Here is a 23,534-nt window from a genome sequence, read left to right as displayed (position 1 = left end):
ATGATTAGTGACAGTCATTATGGCTTTGTGTGTGCTTTAACCAATCTGATAGTTTTTCAAGGAGATTATCAGAAATGCTGAAGAAGGAAAGAGACTTATCAGTAAGTTACAGGAAAGTGGAGTCCGGGGAAGTATATTGGCATGGATTGAAAATTGGTTGTCTGACAGGAGGCAGAGAGTCGGGATAAGTGGGAGTTTTTCAGGTTGGCAGAGAGTGGTAAGTGGGGTGCCGCAGGGGTCAGTGTCAGGCCCACAACTGTTCATCATTTACATTGATGACTTGGAGGAGGGGACAAAATGTGGTGTAGCCAAGTTTGCGGATGACACCAAATTGAGTGGAAGAGCAAATTGTAGTGAGGATGTGGAGAGTCTGCAGAGGGATATAGTTAAGCTGGATGAGTGGGCAAAGGTCTGGCAGATGGAGTACAATGTTAGTAAGTGTGAGGTAATCCACTTTGGCAAGAAAAATAAAAGAGCTGAATATTATTTAAAGGGTGAAAAACTACAGCATGCTGTGGTGCAGAGGGACTTGGGAGTGCATGTGCATGAATCGCAAAAAGTTAGGTTGCAGGTGCAGCAGGTTATTAAGAAGGCAAATGGAATGTTGGCCTTCATCGCTAGAGGAATTGAATTCAGGAGTAGGGAGGTAATGTTGCAACTGTATAAGGTACTGGTGAGTCCGCACCTGGAGTACTGTGTCCAGTTCTGGTCTCCATATTTGAGGAAGGATATACTGGCTTTGGAGACGGTCCAGAGGAGGTTTACTAGGTTGATCCCTGGGATGAAGGGGTTGACTTATGATGAAAGATTAAATCATCTAGGAGTGTATTCGCTCGAGTTCAGAAGAATGAGAGGAGATCTTAGAGAAACATATAGGATTATGAAGGGTATGGATAGGATAGATGTAGGAAGGTTTTTTTGAGCTGGCCGGGGAAACTAAAACGAGAGGACACAGTCTCAAGATTCAGGGAAGTAGATTTAGGACAGAGATGAGGAAAAATAGTTTTTCCCAGAGAGTAATGAATGTTTGGAATTCTCTAACCAGGGAAGTGCTTGAGGCTGCCTCATTAAACATATTTAAAATTCAGTTAGATAAATTTTTACATGATAGAGGAATTAGGGGATATGGGGAGAAGGCAGGTAGATGGAGTTAGGTCATAAATTAGATCAGCCATGATCGTATTGAATGGCGGAGCAGACTCGATGGGCTATTTTTGGCCTACTCCTGTTCCTACTTCCTACGTTCCTATGAATGTTCTCTACATGGACTTTAGTGAGGCTTTTGACAAGGTCTCACATGAGGGGTTAGTCAGGAAGGTTCAGTTGCTCGGTGTTCATGGTGAGGTAGTAAATTGGATTAAATATTAGCTTTATAGGAGAAGCCAGAGAGTGGTAGTGGATGATTGTCTCTTGGATGGGAGGTGATGTGCCTCGAGGATCAGTGCTGTTGTTTGTGATCTATACTCATATCAATGATTTGGATGACAAAGTAAACTAGAGCAGCAAGTTTGCAGATGACACAAAGGTTGGAAATATTGTGGCATTGATGAAAGCTTTAAAAGCTTGCAGATGGGTCTGAATCAGCTGGAAAAATGGGCTGCCAAAATGTCAGATGGAATTTAAAGCAGACAAATGTAAGGTGTTGCACTTTGGAAGGACAAAACAAGGTAAACTGTAAAGGATAGGGCATTGATGAGTGCATTAGAAGAGAGCGATCTGGAAATACAGATACATAATTCCTTGAAAGTGGTGTCACAGGTCGATAGGGTCCTAATGAGAGCTTTGGAACATTGGCCTTAATAAATCAAAGCATTGAGTATAGGAGTTGGAATGTTATGGTGAAGTTGTACAAGGCATTGGTGAGAACAAACTTGGAGTATTAAGTGAAGTTTTGGTTACCTAACTACAGGAAGGATATCAATAAGACTGAAAAAGTGCAGAGACGATTTACAAGGATGTTGCCAGGGGTTGAATAACTGAGTTACAGGGAAAGGTTAAACAGGTTAGGACTTTATTCCTTGGGGTGCAAAAGAATGAGGGGAGATTTGACAGAGCTTTACAAAATTACGATGGATACAGATAGAGTAAATGCATGTGGGGCTTTTCCACTGAGGTCAGCTGAGAAAAAATTAGAGGGCATGTGTTAACAGTGAAAGGAGAAATGTTTAAAGGGAACATTAGGGGGAATTTCTTCATGCAGAAAATGATAGGAGTGTGAAAGCAACTGCCAGCTCAATTTGTAAATGCAGGCTCAATTCTAACACTTAAGAAAAATTAGAACAGATACATTGGTGAAGGAGTATGGAGGAATGTGGTTCAGGTGAAAGTAAGTGGGATTAGGCAGAAAAATAATTTGGCACAGATTATAAGGGCCTGTTCAGGTGCTGTAGTCTCTTTTTCTATGGTTCATTAAATTTAAGTGCAGGGAGGTTCTTCAGCAACTATAGAGTGTACTGGTAATGCTGCACTGGGAGAACCGTAGTTCTTGTCTCTTTACTTGAGAAAGGATATACTGGTTTTGGAGGGAGTGCAGAGGAGGTTCACCTGGTTCATTCCAGTAAGTAGGTATTTTGCTCATGAGATATTGAGTTACTGGGTCTATATTCATTGGAGACTTGAAGGATGGGGTGGGGAATTTTATGCAAACAAATAAAATTCTGAAAGTTGCTAAAATAGAAGCAGAGGGATTGTTTTATCTGGCAGGTGAGGCAAAAAATAGGAGACATAGCCTCAGGATTTGGGGAAGAAGCTTTGAGATGGAGTACCAGTATTTAGGATGAGGTATTAAATTTGGCTTTGTGTTAGAAGCCAAAGAGAGGTAATAGATAATTGTCTCTCTAGCTGGAGGCTTATGACGAGTGATGTGCTGGTCCAATTGTTCTTTGGCATCCATGTCAACATTCTGGAGCATTACTTGATAAATCAGATCAGCAAATTTGCAGATGACACTAAAATTGGGGATATACTGGACAGTGAGGAAGGCTCTCAAAGCTTGCAGCAGGATCTGGACCAGCTTCAAAAGTGGGTTACAAAAAGACAAATGGAATTTAATGCAGACAAGTGTGAGGTGTTGCACTGAGGAAGGACAAACCAGGGTAGTACTTCACCGTAAATGGTAGGACCACTGTGTGGTAGAACACAGGGATCAGAGAACAAGTCCAAACTGCTTGGGGATTGGGTCGGTCCAGATTTTTGAATTTTCTGGATTCTTGGGTAGTACTTTTAAAATTCAAATTTAAGGAGAATAAACAGGTATTATGAGTGAGGAAACAAGTTTGGTCGGTCTCAAAGGCAAGGATCTAGACACAGGTTTTGATAGCAAAAAGCTTTATTTGCTAGTGGCAAAGCTGTGGGAAAATGAGGTTATGCACCTCACACACACCACACACACACACACACCACACACACCCACAACACACACACACCACACACACCACACACACCACACACACACAACACACACACAACACACACACAACACACACCACACCCCACACACACACACACACACACACACACACACACACACACACACACACACACACACTATATAAAACAGTGTGGGAAGGGCGGAATAATGGTGAACAAACACATACAGTTTATTAGTTAGCATGGGAATCGCACTTGGTTGGGAATAAGAATTTGATAGTATGGGAAAAATAACAACAGCAATGAAATATGCACACAGCTAATAAACAGGCGTGAGAAAAAAGATACATACGTGCATACAATCAAGGGAAAAGTTAATTTGTGTCCTGCCACCCCTTGACTCTAGGCGAACACGTCTCTGTGCTAATCTAGGGACACTGATCAGCACCATTAACCCCTATTAAATGGTACCCTTATCTCACCAGCAGCTTCTCCAGCGCAGGTCCAAGTTTCTCAGCCCAGAGTGGAGCAGGGGATCCCTTGAAGATGGCAAGAGAGCGAATGAAAGGCGCATGCCACCTTTATAGTGCTGGAGAGCTGGGGAGTCCAACCCAGGTGATTGACTGGGGGACAGGCAGGCTAATCTAATTATGGCAGCCAATGACCTGAGGTCAAGTACAGGCAGGCTGGAGAGTGTAGTGCAGGTAATTAACACGGGATAACAGCAAGGTGTGTGCTAATAGCTGGTGTGTCCTCCGACTAGTAGGGAGGAGTGCCTTCATGTGACAGCCACAACCTCTCTCAATACAACAGGTCAATTTTAATAGTTTACAAAACAAACTTTTTTCCATATAAAATACAAAGTACAAAAATAAATGAATATTTTTTTACATTTCCTTGACTTCTATGTGGTTGCATCCTGCTGCTGTGCACCTGTGGTGCTTACGCGTGCAAGCACACAAAAGCCAAAAGGACCTTATTCCCTGGAATGTCAGGGAACGAGGGGAGATTTGTTAGAGATATCTAAAATTATTAGGGGTATAGATTAGGCTTTTTCCACCAAGGTTGGGTGATACGAGAATGAAAAAAACCTGGGTTATGGTTGAAAAGAGAAGTATTTAAGGGGAACTTCTTTGTAGGATGGTGAGAGTGTGGAACGAGCTGCATGGAAGTGGTGGATGCAGGTTTGTTCACAACATGCAGGAGAAATTTGAATAGGCACATGAATGGGAGGGTTATGGAGGACTAGGGTCAGGTTTCAGGTTGATGAGTCTAGGTTGAAAACTAGTTTGGCATGGAGTCAGTGGGCTGATGGGCCTGTTTCTGTGCTGTCATCTTCTATAGAGTGAGGAGGAACAGCTTATTTCAGAAGTCAATCTGTGTAAATCTCTGAAGCAGTGTAGGCTGCCGAAAGAAATTAGAGGTATTTGAACACAAATGGAATTTTGAATAGGCAGTTAAGTGTTATGGGGAACAGGTGGGTAGGTGGAGCTAGGTAAATGGCAGAGCTGGCTTGACAGGCCAGTGGTCTATTCCTGCCTCTATTACTTGTCTTCTGTATAACCATATAACCATTTACGGAGCAGAAACAGGGCATGTTGGCCTTTCGATGCTCCAACATTTGTCTGATGTCATTCTTGTCCTGTTTAAAAAGGCTAAAACATAATTTTTTTAAAATGTGACTCGAAGTTAACCTAATCATACCTAACACCCTATCATCAACAAAATAACTTTAAAAGTTATATTCTGAAAATATCCAATACTGAACTTGATCAGCACCATGTTCTCAGTAAATTTTGTGTTTTAATATCTATATACTGTACTTGGAAAAGCTATGGATAGGTAATCAAATCTGTAATAGTATAAAGAAATTGAGGTTATCATTTTCGGAGGGAGACTAATGGCTTGAGCTATTAGGGGAGCAACAAAGGATTAACTGAAAAGATGAAATATTAACTTTAGAAAGAGAACCTCTTACAATAGCTACTTTGATTTTTTTTTGTAGTTGATATGAAGCTATAAATCCATAACATTCTTACAATTTAACTGGAGGCAATTTGAGCAAACTTCTAAAATTGCTATGAAATCCGAAGTAAGGAGTTTTTACATTCTTCCTGTGTTTGTATGGGTTTACCCCCACGTTCCAAAGATGCATTGGGTTAGTAGGTTAATTGGTCACATTGGTATAATTGGGTGGTGCAGGTTCAAGGGCCCTATTATGGCGCTGGACCTCTAAATTAATTGGGCTGTAGTGATTGTTGGTCAAACTCATCATTGCAGGGAAATGCTGCAAGGAAGACTTTCTGAATCAAAATTGGAAGGTTTTTTTGGGTGGATTTTTTTTTCATGGCTTTTAGAAGATCACAAGATATAAGAGCAGAAGTAGGCTCATTGGTCCATCAACTTTGTTCTACCATCCTAATCAGAAGATGATCAATCCTCGCACTTAGTCCCAATCTGCTGCCTGTAATCCCTGTAATCCTCGATGTCCTGACTAATCAATACCTCCCAATCTCTGCCTTTAAATACACCCAACAACCTCACTTCCACAGCTGCCTATGGCAACAAGTTCCACAGACCCACGATCCTCTAAAGAAATTTATCTACGTCTCTGTTTTGAATTGATATCCTTTTGTTCTGAAGTTATGCCCTCTTGCCCTAGAATCCCCAAAAGATCCATGCCATGTCTACTCTGTCCAGGTCTTTCAACTTTTGAAATGCCTCTATGAGGTTCCCCCCCCCCCACAAAACTTCTGTACTCCAATAAGTATAGTCCAAGAGCGGACAATTGTTTATCATATTGCTAGCCTTTCATTCCTGGTGTCATTCTAGTAAATCTTCTCTGTAATCCCTCTCCAATGCAGGACACCTTGTCTTAAATAAGGTGCTCAAAACTGTACATAGTACTCCCAAGTGAGGTGTCACCAGTGCTTTATAGAGTCTCAACATTACACCCCTTCTGTTATCTGCTATTCCTCTAGAAATGAATGCCAATATTGCAATCACCTGACTTAACCTGGAGATTAACACGAGGACTCCCAAATTCCTTTGCACCTTGGAATTTTGAATTTTCTCCCCATTTAAATAATAGTCTGTCTGTCTATTTCTTCTCACATTGTATCTCATCGGCCACTTCTTTGCCCATTCTCCTAATCTATCCAAGTCTTTCTGCAACCTTTCAGTATCCTCAGCACCACCTGCCCTACCACCAACTGCAAATTTAGCTACAAAGCCATCTATTCTATAATCTAAATAATTTATATACAATATAAAAAGAAGCAGCCCAACACTTACCCTGCAGATCACCACTGGTAACTGGTAGCCAACCAGAATAGGATCCCTTTATCCCTACTCTCTGCTTCCTGCCAATGCTCTACCCATGAAAGAATTCTTCCTGTAATTCCATGGGCTCTCATCTTATTTAGCAGTCTCGTTTGTTAAATTTTGAAAGTCCATTTACACGGCATCTCTCCTGTCTATCTTACTTCTGATCTCTTAAAAAAATTGCAATAGGTTTGTCAGGCATAGTTTTCCTTTAAGGAAACCATGCTGACTTGGGGCTACCTTTTCATGCATCTCCTGGTATCCTGTAACCTCATCGTTGACAGTGTACTCCCAACAGCTTGTCAACCACCGTCGTCGTCACGCAAATAGGTCTGGGGTGTACGCCTTATAATAAGGCCCTATATTACCCCTCCATAAATCTTCGTCCGCGAAGCCAAGCCAAAGAAGGAAGATAATAACATAGGATGCTAGAGAGTGGCTAACTCGTGTGGCAACTCGCAAAATGCCATGTTCCTGGTAAATCTAGATTGATACGATAATATTTTAATGTAGTTTGACTCTCAGTCTTGGTAAGGCTGGCAATGTGATGTTTTAAAAATATATTGAACTGCCTAAGTTGATGTGACTGAAAGATTATCATTCCTCCAAAGCTCTTTGATCCTGCATTTATTTGAAATCCTTTGCGCTCTGAGCATTCAAAGCTGAGCTTGAGTACAATGTGTTTGTAGCCAGTCAGACAATTTTATATTTGCCTACTGGCATATAATCCACATGGTAAAACTGATTCACATTTATAACTTGGTGGAAATGGAGATGCTGCAGATTCGAGGGCTATGCAACTCAAGAATTTTAGGACAGAACGCTGCAAAGTATACAAAAAATTAACTGACTTAGCTTTCAAAAGCAACTTGGATATACATTTCCCTTATAAAGCAATAGCCACATTAAAAAAAGTTGCTAAAACATTATTAAAATGATATGGCTAATATTTCCATATGAGATGAAGTAAAGCATAATATAGGAAGTTAATTCTCAGTCATGAAGTTCATGGAAGTTCCACTAGATGAAGCTATGACGACACTGAAAAAGTAATCTGCCTTGGTATTAATAACATTGATAAACAATTTGAAGAGGTATGACTAGCTACTCTGCTTTTAAGAATGTGTAGCAGTAAAATACACAGAAACTGATTAGTAAATCTTTGTTGAATGGAGTAATTTTCCATTATTAGACCATAAGAAGAGGGAGATTACTGTGCAGGGATTACTTTTTCTTTATGTCCATTGCAGTCAATACCCTGCATCATAATTCAATGTTGTGAATTCCAACTGCAGCTTCTGTGGGTCAATGGAGTCAGCATGTAATAGTAATCCAAAAATCCACAATTACAACAACACTAGACGGGTTGCCAAAATTAGTCTACCAGCAGGTAATCTGTGTGGATTATTACATTTACAAAATTGCCTACATTTATGAAGTTGGTCTTTATTCCATCTTCAGTGTAAACTTGTGATCTCTCTATCAAATAAAGTGGGGCAATATGTTTGGATCCACATTTGTTGTATTTGCCTTCAGGATGTAATAGTGAAAATGACAGTAATTTATTTTGACCTGGAGCTGATTCAGTAGAATATATTCAAAACACACCATACTGAATTCAGTGCTGCTTCCATTTAACAGTAAACGTACAATATTTCAATTTGATAATGTGATTACATAGTAATTAGAAAATCTATAGCACCTGAAGGAAATTTAGAATTCACAAATATGAAATACTCAATACTGGGGACTAATTGAACATGAAAATTTGCATGATATAAATGAGTACAGGAAGAAAATGTGACTTGCTGGAAATGACTGACTGAAGATATTGCGAGGAAAATAGGTTAATCTGTGAAAAAGTGGTAATTTTATCCTATCTACTGTAATAGAAAGTTTATACAGTACAACACCGATTATCCAAAATCGGATTCTCTGAAATCCTCATTTATACAAAAATATTTAAATATTTTGGATAAATGAGGATATCCGAAAAAAATCAGAAACCTCATTTATCTGAAATTTTTTTGGAGCCGAACTGACTGGGGATGTCAGGCTGCCAGCGGGGACGTCGGGCTGCTGGCGGGGCATTGCAGGCCTCAGGCTCAGGGCAAGAGTGGGAACCTCAGGCTCCCAGCTGGAGTGGGGCCTTGGTAGGAAGGAGTCAGTGATCGAGGGTGGCCGGCATTTTTTGGTGAAAATTAAACATTATTTTAATGCTTAAATACCCTTCCCTTGATGTTTGTTGTATTTTAAACACTGTTATAAGTGATTTGCTGTTGCTACTGAGCTGTTTTTTTTAAAATAAAGACCAATTTTCCAAAAAAGAGTGGTCCCGACCATTTTGGATAATCGGAGTTGTACTGTATTATATCACTCTCACAACATTTTAATCTACCACTATCTATTTCTCATAATTCTAATTTCATAACGCAATGCAAATAAACATAAGAGCATGAAAACACAGTATAGGCGCAGAAGTAAGTCATCAGGCCCCTCATGCCTGTTCCATCATTCAGTATGATCCTGGCTGATCTAGGCTGTGGAATTGCACTTATTTTTTTGTCATTGACAAACTTGGATATTTAAAACTTTTCTCCTTTCTTCTCTTATAGTAACTAAATTTCCAATTTGATAGATTTTGTGTTTTCCATTAAAAAATAAGTGAATTATCAATGATGTTTATGATTATAATTCGATAATTGAGTGTGTATTATTATATGTTGATAGTTTCAACAGAAATTAGAATCAGGATTTATTGTCATGAACGAGTCATGAAATTCAGTGTTTGCAGCAGCATCTTAGTGCAAACATTCATATTATAACCATCTTACGACATTACAATAAAAAAAATAACAATTATAGTTCACGAAAAGTAAGGCAGTGTCTTTGGTTCATTGATTATTCAGGAATATGATGGCAGCGGGGAAGAGGTTGTCCTCGTGCCACTGAATGCTTGTCTTTAGGCTCCTGTACCTTTGCCCTGATAGGCAGAGTGAAGAGGATATGATGGGAGTCTTTGAGGATAGAGTCTGCTTTTTTAAGACACTGCCTCATGTAGATGACCTCAATTAAGTGAAGTCTGGTGCCTGTGATATCACAGGGTAAGTTAACAAGCCTCTGGAGTTTATACTTATCCTGAGAGTTGGTGCCTCCATACCAAACAGTGATGCAGCCAGCCAGAATGCTCTCCACGGTACACCTGTAGAGGTTTACGAGAGTCTTCAGCGACATACTGAACCACCTCAGACACCTCACCGCCTGCGATGATTACATTAACATGGATGTTCCAGGACAGATGTTGACACCCAGGAATTTGAAGTTCTTGACCTTTTCCACTAGTAACCCCTCGATGAAGATTGGGTGGTGTTCATCTGAATTCCTTCTGAAGTCCACAACCATCTCCTTAGTTTTGTTGACGTTGATGACAAGGTTGTTGTCGTTACACCATTCAACGAGTTGGTCAATCTCCCTCCTGTACGTTTCCTCATTGATGTTTGTGATTCTGCTGACACTGTGGTGTCGTCGGCAAACTTGTAGATGGGATTGTGCCTGGCCACCCAGTCGTGGGTATATAATGAGTAGAACAGTGGGCAGAGGACACATTCTTGGAGTGCACCTGTGTGGATGATTAGTGAGGAAATGTTGTTTCCAATTCGTACTGACTATGGACTTCCAATGAGAAAGTCAAGGATCCAGTTGCAGAGTGGGGTACAGTGGCCTAGAGTTTGTAGCTTCTTGGCCAGCACTGAAGGAATAATGGTATTGAAGGCTGAGCTGTAGTCGATGAAGAGCAGCCCTATGTATGAATTGTTGTTTTCGAGGCAATCCAGAGCTGAGTGGAGAGCCAGCGATATTGCATCTGCTGTGGAGCGATTGTGACGATAGGTGAATTGCAGTGAGTTCAGATCTTTACTTGGGTACATGTTAATTCTGAATTCTGGGCATGACCAGTCTCACAAAGCAGTAGAAGTTAGTGCTACTGGGCAGTGGTCGTTGAGGCAGCCCACATTACTCTTCTTGGGGTACCAGAATGATTGATACCCTTTTGAAGCTGGTGGGAATTTCTGATTGCCACAATGAGAGGTTATTGTTATTAATCTCTGGAATCGGCCTGATTGCTGCCATCTTATTCCATAATCGGGAAACTCATTTAAATAGAAACTGTCACTGAGTTAAGGTTCTTTTTATTTAAGGGCATGATGAGTTATGGAGAATTTTTTGTGTGGGTACTTCATGCAGCCACTGGGTTCCTAAAAGATGATTTTGATTTATTCCACTGTAGTATGATCTATTATCCTGTTTACATCATAGACACACACAAAAAAAGCCCAAGATAAGAAATTGTGCACTTGACCTGTAGGGATAACAGGTTCACTGGTCAGTTGTCTCTGAACCTCAGCCTTTTGTGTGCAGATAATTATTTTAAATCTGTGAGAAAAATTTGCAGTGTTTGAATGAAGTTCAGTTGGCATTTACATTTGATGAGATGAGTGAGCCAGTAAGTAATCCATGAAAATTTAGCACATTTTATTATATAAAGAGATACTGATGAAGTAGAGGTACATGCTACAATTTTATTGTTGGATTAGGAAAGCAGACGGTATGGAGCTTAATTTATCACCATCACAGATTGAACAAAGGTGACTCAAATATCTAATTTAAAAATACTGTATGATTACAGTCTGAAAACATTAATTAACTTAGTTTCTGGATACATTTATTGTTTCTGGGAATTCTCCCTCAGCCAGAACAGATTCCCATATTGTTGCAAAAGTACTTTGCTATTATATTGACATGTACCCATTTTGTTCTGTTTTCAGGAGAACAGGGTGCCATAGGAATGTTTCCAATGTTTTTACTGGAGCATGGTTTCTCTCAGGCAGAACTGGGCTTCTGGAATGGGATAGTTGCAACAGGATTTTCCATTTTTGGATCATGCTTTGGTGGTATACTAATGCCTACATACAAGTAAGTTCAAAGATTGAATGATTTTATACATAAATAGACATAAAAAGCTAAATGTACATATCAATGAAGCATTGTGTTTTATTTTGAAACATAAATACAAAGAGAATTAATCTAAGATTTCTACAGTCATAAAGTAATTGAGAGATACAGTAAGGAAACAAGACATTTAGGTCATCGAGTCTTTGTAGGCCATTAAACACCATTTTTACACATTTTTGCATCTATATTATTTCCACATTGTCATAATTTCCCCTAATTACTCCCTGATCCCCTTCCCAAATTCTACCATTCATCTACACACCAGGGGGAATTTACAGTGGCCAATTTACCTATCAGCCCACATGTTTTTGGGAGGTGAGAAGAAACCCAAGAGTCACAGGGAGAATGTGCAAACTACTCACTAATGGTTTGGATGGAAATTGGGATGCTGATCGAACAGGGGTCTGTACGGCCACAGAAGTTGTGGGAGTGCTGGAAGTGACTCCACGGACATTCAGTGACTCTGAAGGTTGTCAATTTTGTTTCTCTATCTCTCTTACTTCAAGGGGCACTGGATGACACTAATGGCAATGCTTTGCCTGACTTACAGAAGGCAATTTGGTGTCATATTGTATGTTCTCTATTATTACATGACAATAAAGGAATCTTGAATCTTGGGTCATAGAAATGTAGAAGATAGGAGCAGAAATAGGTCATTTGACCCTTCGAGCCTGCTTCTCCATTCAACGAGATCATGGCTGATCTTAAAGTTCAGAACCCCATCCCCGCCTTCTCTCCGTAACCTTTAATACCCTTATACTGAAGAAATAGATCTAATTCCCTCTTAAGTATATTTAATGAACCTGCCTCTACTGCCCTCTGTGGCAATGAATTCCACAGATTCACCACCCTCTGAGTAAAGAAATTCCTCCTCATCTCGGTCCTAAGTGGTTTGCCTATTATCCTCAAACCATGGCCCCGGGTTCTGGATTTTCCCATCATTGGAAACATCCCATCTGCATCCACTCTGTCCAGTCCTACCAGAATTTTATGTCTCTATGAGATCCCCTCTCAATTTTCTAAACTCCAGCGAGTACAATTCAAATTTGCGCAATCTTTCCTCATAAGTCATTCCTGCCATTCCAGGTATCAGCCTGGTGAATCGCCTCTGCACTCCCTCCATTGCAAGAACATCCTTCCTTAGATAAGGTGACCCAAACTGCACACAATACTCCAGGTGGGGTCTCACCAAGGCCCTGTACAGCTGCAGTAAGGTATCCTTGTTCCTATACTCAAACCTCTTGATATGAAGGCCAACATACCATTTGCCTTTTTAACCGCCTGCTGTACCTACATGCTCGCCTTCAGAGACTGGTGTACAAGTACCCCTAGGTCTCTCTGCACTTCCCTATCTCTTAATCTATTGCCATTCAAATAGTAATCTGCCCTCCGGTTTGTATTACCAAAGTGGATAACCTCACATTTATCCACATTGTAGTGCATTTGCCATGTATCTGCCCAGTCCCTCAATTTATCCAAATCACACTGGAGCTTCCTGACCCCCTCTTTCGTGCACACAACCCCTCTTAGCTTAGTGTCATCTGCAAATTTGGAGATATTACATCCAATCCCCTCATCCAGATCATTAATGTAAATTGTGAACAGCTGGGGTCCCAGTACAGATCCCTTGGTCATGGAATTTATGTCATTGCACTGCCCTGTGTTATTGTGTTAAAGAACATGGTATATCTCAAATTAAAAGTTATTTGAAAGGATGGTAGTGAGACATAGTTATTTTCTAGTGTGGTTATGACTAGCCTTGGGGTCCATCCAATTTGCTTGTAATGTTTGTAAGTAGTTAATTTTTTCATTTATCTGCTTGTGTGGTTACCTGTAGGATGGATCGGTCTGGATTTTGTTTTGGAGCATAATCCGTCACATTACAACCCACTACAGTTCGCACTGCTAACTCGCATCTGTACTGCCAGGATCAGCTCCCACAGAGTCATTAAGTTTGTGGAGGACATAATAGTAATTGGCCTTCTTGGCAACGATGATGATTAATCTTGCAGAAAGGAGGTGAAAGGCCTGTACTGTAGTGCAAGAGCAATGTGGACAAGACAAAGATGCTTGAGGATTTAGGAGATGAAGGACCACTCGTCACTACATATCAATAACTGTTATAGAGAGTGGGGGGCACAAAGTTCCTTGGCATCCATTTAAAGGTTGATCTATCCTGGATCCACAGGGAGGAAAAAAGTAAATCTGAAGGCTTTATATCTTAATGAAAGAAGCATTTGGAACAAGGTAGATGAATTGGCTGTGGAAATTGAGACAAACAATTCGATTTGAATGGGATTACAGAAACATGACTGCAAGGTGGGCAAGCCTGGGAACTTAACATCCCGGGGTATACAATATTTAGGAGGGGTAGGCAAGAAAGAAAAGGGGGTGGGGTAGCATTGATGGTGAGAGAAGGGACCGACACGATTGACAGGAAGGATATTAACTCGGATGATGCGGAATCTATATAGGTAGAACTGAGGAATAGTAAGGGGCGGAAAACGTTAGTGGGGGGTGGTATATAGGCCTCCAAATAGTAAAGTAGAGGTGAAGGAAGGCATAAAAAGAGAAATTAGAGAAGCGTGCAATAAGGGAACAGTTGTCATCATGGGAGACTTTAATTTACATATAGATTGGACTAGCCAAATAAGTACCGAGGAGGAGGAATTCCTTGAATGTTTACGGGACGGTTATCTAGACCAATATGTTGAGGAACCAACTCGGGAGCAGGCCATTTTAGACTGGGTATTATGCAATGAAAAGGGGCTAATCAGCAATCTTGTTGTACGAGGCCCTTTGGGTAGGAGTGATCACAGTATGATCGAATTCTCACTCGACATGGAGAGTGAAGAAATTAAAACCGAGACTAAGGTCCTGAATTTAAATAAAGGGAATCATGATGGTATGAGACGGGAGTTGAGTAAGATTGATTGGGTGGTGTTTATGGGGGTTGACGGGATAGACAATGGAAAGCATTCACAGATCTAATGGAGGAATTGCAGAAATCGTTTGACATAAAAATAAACCAAAAAAGGTGACTCAACCGTGGATAACAAGGGAAATTAGAGACAGCATTAGGTCCAAAGAGAGAGCATATCAATTGGCCAAAGAAAGTACCAAATCCGAAGTCTGGAAACAGTTCAAGATGCGGCAAAGGAGGACAAAGGGATTAATCAAGAGGGCAAAAATAAATTATGAAAGTAAGCTTGCGGCAAACATAAAAACCAACTGCAAAAGCTTTTATAGACATGTCAAGAGGAAAAGATTGGTGAAATCCAGAGTAGGTCCCTTGCAGTCAAAATCAGGGGAATATATAATGGGGAATAAGGAAATGGCAGACCAATTAAATTCTTTCTTTAGTTCTATTTTCACAAGAGAGGATACAAATAACCTCCCAAGGATGTTGGGGAACATAGAGACAAATGTAAGGGAGGAGCTGAAAGAAATCAGTATCTCTAAGGACACGGTCTTGGGGAAATTGAAGGGATTGAAGGCCGATAAATCCCAAGGGCCTGATAATCTACATCCTAGGGTAATTAAGGAAGTGGCCATTCAGATAGCAGATGCTTTAAGAATTATTTTCCAGAACTCGATAGACTCAGGATCAGTACCCATGGACTGGAGGGTAGCTAATGTTACCCCATTATTTAAAAAGGGGGGTAGAGAAAAAGCGGGGAATTATAGGCCGGTGAGCCTTACATCAGTAGTGGGCAAAATTATGGAATCCATTATTAAGGATGTAATAGCGGACAGTCAACATGGATTTACAAAAGGTAAATCATCCTTGATAAATCTATTGGAATTCTTTGAGATGGTGACAGGTAAAATAGATGGGGGAGAGCCAGTGGATGTGGTGTACCTGGACTTCCAAAAGGCCTTCAGTGAGGTCCCACATAAACGACTGTCATGCAAAATCAAGGCTCATGGGATTGGGGGCAAGGTATTGATGTGGATTGAGAACTGGCTGGCAGATAGAAGACAGAGAGTTGGGATAAACGGCTTCTTTTCTGAGTGGCAGGCGGTGACCAGTGGGGTGCCACAGGGATCTGTACTGGGACCCCAGCTGTTCACAATTTACATTAATGATCTGGATGAGGGGATTGGATGTAATATCTCCAAATTTGGAGATGACACTAAGCTAGGAGGGGTTGTGTGCATGGAAGAGGGGGTCAGGAAGCTCCAGTGTGATTTGGATAAATTGGGGGACTGGGCAGATACATGGCAAATGCACTACAATGTGGATAAATGTGAGGTTATCCACTTTGGTAATACAAATTGGAGGGCAGATTACTATTTGAATGGCAATAGATTGGGAGATGGGGAAGTGCAGAGAGACCTTGGGGTACTTGTGCACCAGTCACTGAAGGCAAGCATGCAGGTACAGCAGGCAGTTAAAAAAGCAAATGGTATGTTGGCCTTCATATCAAGAGGGTTTGAGTATAGGAATAAGGATACCTTACTGCAGCTGTACAGAGCCTTGGTGAGACCACACCTGGAGTATTGTGTGCAGTTTTGGTCGCCTTATCTGAGGAAGGATGTTCTTGCAATGGAGGGAGTGCAGAGGCGATTCACCAGGCTGATACCTGGAATGGCAGGAATGACTTATGAGGAAAGATTGCGCAAATTGGGATTGTACTCGCTGGAGTTTAGAAGATTGAGAGGGGATCTCATAGAGACATATAAAATTCTGGCAGGACTGGACAGAATGGATGCAGATGGGATGTTTTCAAGGATGGGAAAATCCAGAACCCGGGGCCATGGTTTGAGGATAATAGGCAAACCATTTAGGACCGAGATGAGGAGGAATTTCTTTACCCAGAGGGTGGTGAATCTGTGGAATTCATTGCCACAGAGGGCAGTAGAGGCAGGTTCATTAAATATATTTAAGAGGGAATTAGATCTATTTCTTCGGTATAAGGGTATTAAAGGTTACGGAGAGAAGGCGGGGATGGGGTACTGAACTTTAAGATCAGCCATGATCTCGTTGAATGGCGGAACAGGCTCGAAGGGTCGAATGACCTACTCCTGCTCCTATCTTCTGTGTTTCTATGTTACACTTCCTGATGAGGACAAGGCCACTTGATGACCTTTTACAGGAGAACAATTGAGAGTGTCCTGTCTGGCTGGTATAGTTGCTGCCAAGCATCAGACTGGAAGTCAAAATAGAGGTTAATCAAAACACCCGAGTAAATCACTGGGGTCATTATTTCATCTGATAGATGACATTTACCTGGAACATGGTCTAAATAGGGCTATGAGAATCATTGCAGGAGGACCCTTATCAAATCAGCCTGCCATATCTTTGAGACACTACCTTCAAGGAATAGGTACAGGAGCAATTAATGATTATAGGAATATTGACCTGAGTATCAATTTACTGTAAAATCTCATTCATCAAATTAATTAATGACACTGATCTCAGCAGAACAATTAAACAGGGAAATATATAATTACAGTTTCACAGAAACAAATCAAATGTATGTATCTGAAGTTGGATCCAATATGAGTAAAATAGAAAAATATATGAAATATTGCTTTTTTTGCCTCCATGGTTCCCCACAACTATTATAATTTAACTCTATATTCAGTAAAGGAAATTGTACAGATGCAAATATATTGGTTGTGGAAATAAATAATTTTAGGTAATAATGTTCAGTCCATGATTTTTACCAAATTAAATCATAAATGAGAGAAAATTGCATTTTTATTAGTTAGATCATTTTAAAATTCTTAAATCTGTAAACTTCCTGTACATGACCAACAACTGGATTGGCCTCCTGTTGATATAATGGCCACCAAATGATTTTATATTCTTTTATCTTTCACAGTATTATTTAATCCTTTGTACCAATATAGTTGGTACAAGTTTGCAGAGTAATTTTCATCACCTTCATTTGTTTTTATATGTTTGCATTCCAATGTAAAGAATGCATTTCATTGAGCCATTTGTTGTATTGACTTTAGACTCATGAACAGCTACAGTAGCACTTTTATATTTTATACAGTTGTGCAAGAAAAATATAAAAATACTTTAGAACAGTCAACTGAAATAGGAAAAATATTATTACAATTTGATGTTGAAATTAGAACGAAGGACAGACTTGGCATCCAGCACTCCCCTCCAAACCCATGGGACATGTCAGGTAACATTGAGTGTCAAACTGATGATGGGAGTGCCTGTAAAAGTGGGTCACAGATTGCACAATATGTGTCCTTTTCAGATCAATACATTGTATGGCACTTCTCTAGTGCCTTGTTTTATTAGCTATCATCTCAGTTGAAGAGCTAAAACATGCTGCATCTTTCCTACATTATTCATGTTGGTGTTCATATATTTCTGGTAAAGATGAATTTGATTTTTATAATTTTTCTGGCTGCAGAATATAATTGACACAAACTAAATACAGTATTTCTCAGCAACATTAGATTCAGCACTTTCCCTGTAAATTGAAATGAAAGGCTTTGCTTACCTTATAAAGTAAGATCAAAAATATTTCATCATCCTTTTCAGTTCTGAAAAGAAACATAAATAGAAAGAATGATTTGTTACTCTAAATAGATTGCACTGTGTTTTGTACCCAGAATGTACATTGATACAATAAAGTTGAACATTTTTCACACCAACATGTAATGGTGGAGGGAGGAGGGGGGGTATGGTGTACAGATGGCTTTCATTTTGAGCTGTACGAATGAAGAATAATTCTGTTATATCTGAACTTCAGCTGTTAAATAGATGTATTGAATTTCACATTGAAATTGAAAAATCTAGGCTTCTGTTAGTAACTTCCATTTTTTTTTACTCCTCACCTGTTTCTGTAAGAATGTTAATCATTAACAACACATTAAGGTTGACAAATTTGAAAAGAGAGTTTCTTTATTTTAACTGCTAGTGAACACCAGTACACTTGTGAAAATTGGGTAACCAGAAAGAAGTTGTTGCTTTATCCTGCTAGGGGTTGCCAAATAGATTCTAAAGGTTTAACAATCTACGTCTGCTGAATCGATTTGGAGTCTTTAAGAATAGCCACTTACAGGTGCTTGGACGTAAATAATGCGCCGGCAGATGCGGCTAGGGGAGTCCAGCTGGGACGTTCAGGTGGCCGCGGAGAAGATGCCTTTTTGTCACCTGAACATGCTGGCTGAAGGAGAACCATTTCCGAGCGAATGTTGGCTCCTGTGGAGTGTGGCCGTAGTCCCACTGCTGCTTTCAGGTGCAACAGGGGATTATCCGAGCCAAAGAATATACCTACGTGAGGAAGGTTAGGTAAGTGCTCCTCCTGGCCGATTCTCCACTTTCAGGTGACCACCCGACAGCCGCATTGGGGTAGAATAGGCAGCTTTACAGTCGGGTATTCTGGCCACCTGAAAGAGGCTAATCTCTCACAAACTAATGACAAGAATAGTTTCACTATGGGGTTTTCTGTGCCTTTTTTTAATTTTATAGGAGGCTATTTTTTAGTAGACCTCTTGAATTAAATTCAAATGAAGAGAAATCATCCTCTAAAGCTCAGCTACTTAAAACCATAAGTCATTGGGCTGAACAGACCAAGGAGTTCCAGGTTCTCTGCAGAATTTGCTGCATTAGTTGGAGCTGCAGTTGGTGTGTTAGAATTGGTCTTGGAACTTGGTATGAAAAGAAAATAAATACAGGGGCTAGTTAGTTGGTATTTGATGGCTGTAAATGGGCATGAAACATTGATAGGATTGAGCTGAGCATCACATTCAGAGATAACCTGTAACATCAAGCTCCTTTGTGGGATGGAAACAGTAGTTGAGTAGGGGGAGAAACTGACAAGGGAAATGGAGGAATAGCATAGGGACTAAGGTAGAAATAACATTGCCGTATTTGATATTTTGATACATCGATGGACAGACAGATTTTGATACGAGTTGTATAGATCTTTAAATTCATCATTCTGGTTCAGATATTGAGTTGGAGTGTGAGATAAACAGAATATAGAAGAATACAGCACAGGAACAGACCTTTTGGTCCATGTATCTATGTCGAACATGATGTACAAATGAAATGAAAAATCTGCTGTTGCACTTAATACATGGCCCCTCATGCTGTTTTACATTCATGTGTCTATCGAGAAGCCTCTTAAATGCTAAATTGCATCTGCTTCCACCATTACATGTGGCAGTCTGTTCCAGGTATCCACCACTGTTTAAAAATAAATAACATCTCTCTTAAACTTCCTCCCCCTCACTTTAAATGCATATCCTCTCATGCAGCCATTCTCAACGCAGGTCATATGCTACCCCACAGTCTCAGCACATTTATGGAAAAACAGCATGGACTGAAATCTTTTTTTTGTTTCTTATGTAGTTAGAAGGAGAGAAGTATGTATGTAACCAAATAAACTTGACTGCTTCTCAGGAAAAGGGGCCCATAAACTTTGAGCAGTGTTCTAAGGGGGCCATATCCATAAAAAAGGTTGAGAATGGCTGTTCAAGTGGGTGATGTTTTTTCCCATGGGGCAAAGATTCTGACTGTCCACCCTACTAATGCCTCTCATTTCTTAAACTGCTACTATAGGTCTCCCTTAAGACTCTTGCACTCCGGAGAAAGTAAGCCAAGTTTGTACAACCTCTCCCCATAACTCTTACCGACTAAAGCCACTTCAAAGCCATGAGCAGGAGTTTTTGGATAACTTTATCAAGAAGTTAGTCACAACCATGAGGAAAACACAGGTTCAAGAAGGGAAGGTCTGTCTTCGAGAGTCAGGTAGTAGGAATTTAGGAAATATTGAGAAGTTACTAAAGGACATTGTTCCAAACAGTGCTTGCTGTAGATGAGTGTTGGGAGAAGCTCTACAAGTAATATGACTATGGTGCAGACTGTAGCTCAGGATTCTGTCCAGGTTGGAATGGTCTTGTTTTATTTGCTCCAAGTTGCTGTTGCCTCTGGGGAGCCTCAAAAGCTGCATTCACCCCCATCCACTCTGCCTGTGCTTCAAAATTTTGGGTATTTTGACATTTCAAGCTTCATTCAAGTCCTCAATATTGGTTCCTTGGTCTTTTGTCATTTGCCTATTAAAGCTCTGTATCACAGCGTGGGCAAGGCCATCTGACTTCTTGTGGCATCCAAATCCATTAGTTTCTTTTCTTTCAAAATTCTGCATTGGTTATTAAATCCCAACCTTTTGAATGATCTACTGTTGACAGTCTCCTGGGCCCTGTGCCTGGAATACGAGATTTGCAGCAGTCTAATGAAGCGAGCAAGAAAAGATTAGAAATATGATGGTGGAAGGGATTCTCTAATTAGGGTAATAGATATTATCCTCTCCAGGCAAGAGTCCAAAAGGAACTGCATTGCTTTTGGAACTAAAACAAATGGAGTTTCATTTAAACTTTTCTAAATGTAGAATAAATACATCATGGAGCATGTCCTTTTGGCCCATGAGCCTGTACCACCCAACTATACCCATGAAGAAGTACCATGAGTTACGATGTAAATTCACAAAAATACATTGACAATAAGGCTAACACACATAATGCCCTCACATTTTGCTATTTTGGTCCAAGAATGAATGAATGAACTGATCCAATTATTTTACTGGCTCACTCAACCATCTCTATTTCCTGATTAGTGTCACCAGACACCTGCATAGAAATGCTGTATTGTCTAAGAATCTGCACTCAGCAGGTACAAACAGTATGTAGATAACCAAAGTCAATTTGAGTTTATTTTCATGTATTTAAGTACAATGTACAGACCGCAGAGCCCACCTCACTGACAAAAGACAAAGGAGGAAAAACCCAACACCCAACCCCAACCAACCAATTTTCCCTTGCAACCGCTGCAACCGTGTCTGCCTGTCCCGCATCGGACTTGTCAGCCACAAACGAGCCTGCAGCTGACATGGACATTACCCCTCCATAAATCTTTGTCCGTGAAGCCAAGCCAAAGAAAAAAGAAAAGAAACAGATTTACTGGAATTCTTTCTTGCTGCAACAAACAGGCAAGTTACAATGGTAAAAATTACATTAGGACAATATGTCAAAACAGAAGAAGATAAATATTAATGGATAGATAAATATTCACATTTGCAATTAATTCAGGGAAAGAAAAAGTAAACATTTTAGGTAGATCCTCTGGTGGACCTGGAGTAGGTCAGGGTAAGGGTAGTATAGGAGATTCAAGATAGCTGTTGGATAAAAACTGATATTGATCCTAGTGATGCTGGACTTCAGGCTTCTGTGAAGGGTTACAGGGTCCTTTATGATATTGGCTGCCTTGAGGCAGTGCCTCACATAGATGTCTTCAATGGACAGAGTGGTTTGTATTGGGAAGGGTTGTGGCTGTCATGTAACAGCACTGCCCCCTACCTTGTTGGAGGACACACCAGCTGCCAATCAAGGTTTGGTTCTGCCCCACCCATTAGTGCATACCTTGCTGTTGGTCACATGTAAATTAATTACCTGGACTGCACTCTCCAGCCTGCCTGTACTTGGCCTTGGGCCATTGGCTGTTGTAATTAGATTAACCCTCCTGCCACTAAGCTATTGGCCCCCAGTAAATGATGTGGGCTTGTCCCTCCAGCACAATAAAGGTATGTGCTCTTTGTTCTCTCTTTGCCAGCTTGGGACCACCCTGCTTCACTCCATGCTTAGAAATGTGGAAGGGTGTGTGATGCTGGTTTTGTTTCTGATGTTAAAAAAAAGAGAAATGTGGAAGGGTGCTGGAGAAACTGTTGGTAAGATATGTCCTGTTAAAAGGGTTGGGAGTGTTTAATTAGTGTCCCTTGTAACACAGAGCTGGGCCTGCACTGAGGGGTGGTGGGGCATTGTAGTGATTTTTCCCTGATCATTATATATACCAGTTCGTTGTGTATTGTGTGTGTGTGTGTTCTGCATCAGTTGCCATTTTCCTACACTTGCCTTCTGTAAATAAAATCCTTCCCTATATCAGAACTGTGTTCAGAGTCCTTGTCTTTGAGACCTACCAAACCTGTTTGCTACTTTCTGCTCCCTTTGTTCCTGGGCACAGATGAACAAACAAGCCCATGATACAAGCAGTCTGTATACTTTTCACAATTTACCTGTTGAAGTTCAATAGAGTATTTGATGACATGTCAAATCTCCTCTGACTTCTTTGAAAATAGTGGGATTAGTGTGCCACCTTCATGGTTGCCTCCAATATATGAACTGACTCCACCAGCAGCTTGTCAATGAAGACAGGTCTGTAGTCCCTCAGCTTCCCCTTCCTAAAATCAACAATTAGGTCCTTAGTCTTGTTGGCATTGAGAACAATTCTGGCATCGCACAATTGGATTCTTGATTGACATCCTATATTCTAACTCATTATTTCCATTTATTTGGCCCACAAATGTGGTATCATTTGTGAATTTATAGTGTTATGATCCCAGAGGACCCCAAAACCCAGCAGCAATAGATATTCACCAAAACAAATGGTTACTTAAACAAAAGTTGCTTTTAATTATCTTTAAACATGAAAACAGAATCACACTTTAACTTATCACTATTGACTTAACTAACCTAACTTAACCCCCATCTAATTCTAAACGCACGTGTGTAAGTTCAGAAAAGTTCTTTGGTTTACTGTCCAATCTCACTTCTCATTCCTCCAAGTTCACTGGTTCCATACATTTCTTATACTGTGCACAGAATTTAACATTTATGAAGTTCACCAGGCTTTGGTGCTTGAAAGGTAAATGGTTACCACTCAGGAAGGTTCTTGATGGTTTTAAGAGCGAGATTTGTTGTTCCTTTTTAATCAGCCACTTCAGTGTCTTGCTGACGAAACTTGCCCCTTCAGGGTTCTCCAGATGATAACCTCTTTCTTTCAGGTCACCACAGAGTGC

General features: G+C 40.4%; 1 protein-coding gene across 4 annotated transcripts in view; it reads left to right on the top strand.

The window, feature by feature from the left end:
- mfsd3 (major facilitator superfamily domain containing 3) overlaps positions 1-23,534 on the top strand; it is a 191,995-nt gene that overhangs the window by 41,728 nt on the left and 126,733 nt on the right. For all 4 annotated transcript variants that reach the window (XM_069930860.1, XM_069930865.1, XM_069930842.1 and 1 more), the window contains exon 3: positions 11,517-11,664. In XM_069930860.1, coding sequence (XP_069786961.1) covers positions 11,517-11,664 — 148 coding nt within the window. The remainder of the gene's footprint in view (positions 1-11,516; positions 11,665-23,534) is intronic.

The sequence above is a fragment of the Narcine bancroftii genome, chromosome 1, assembly GCF_036971445.1.
Source record: "Narcine bancroftii isolate sNarBan1 chromosome 1, sNarBan1.hap1, whole genome shotgun sequence".
NCBI lineage: Eukaryota > Metazoa > Chordata > Chondrichthyes > Torpediniformes > Narcinidae > Narcine > Narcine bancroftii.
Note: the sequence above shows the minus strand (reverse complement) of the source record. Positions and strands in the feature narration are given on the sequence as shown.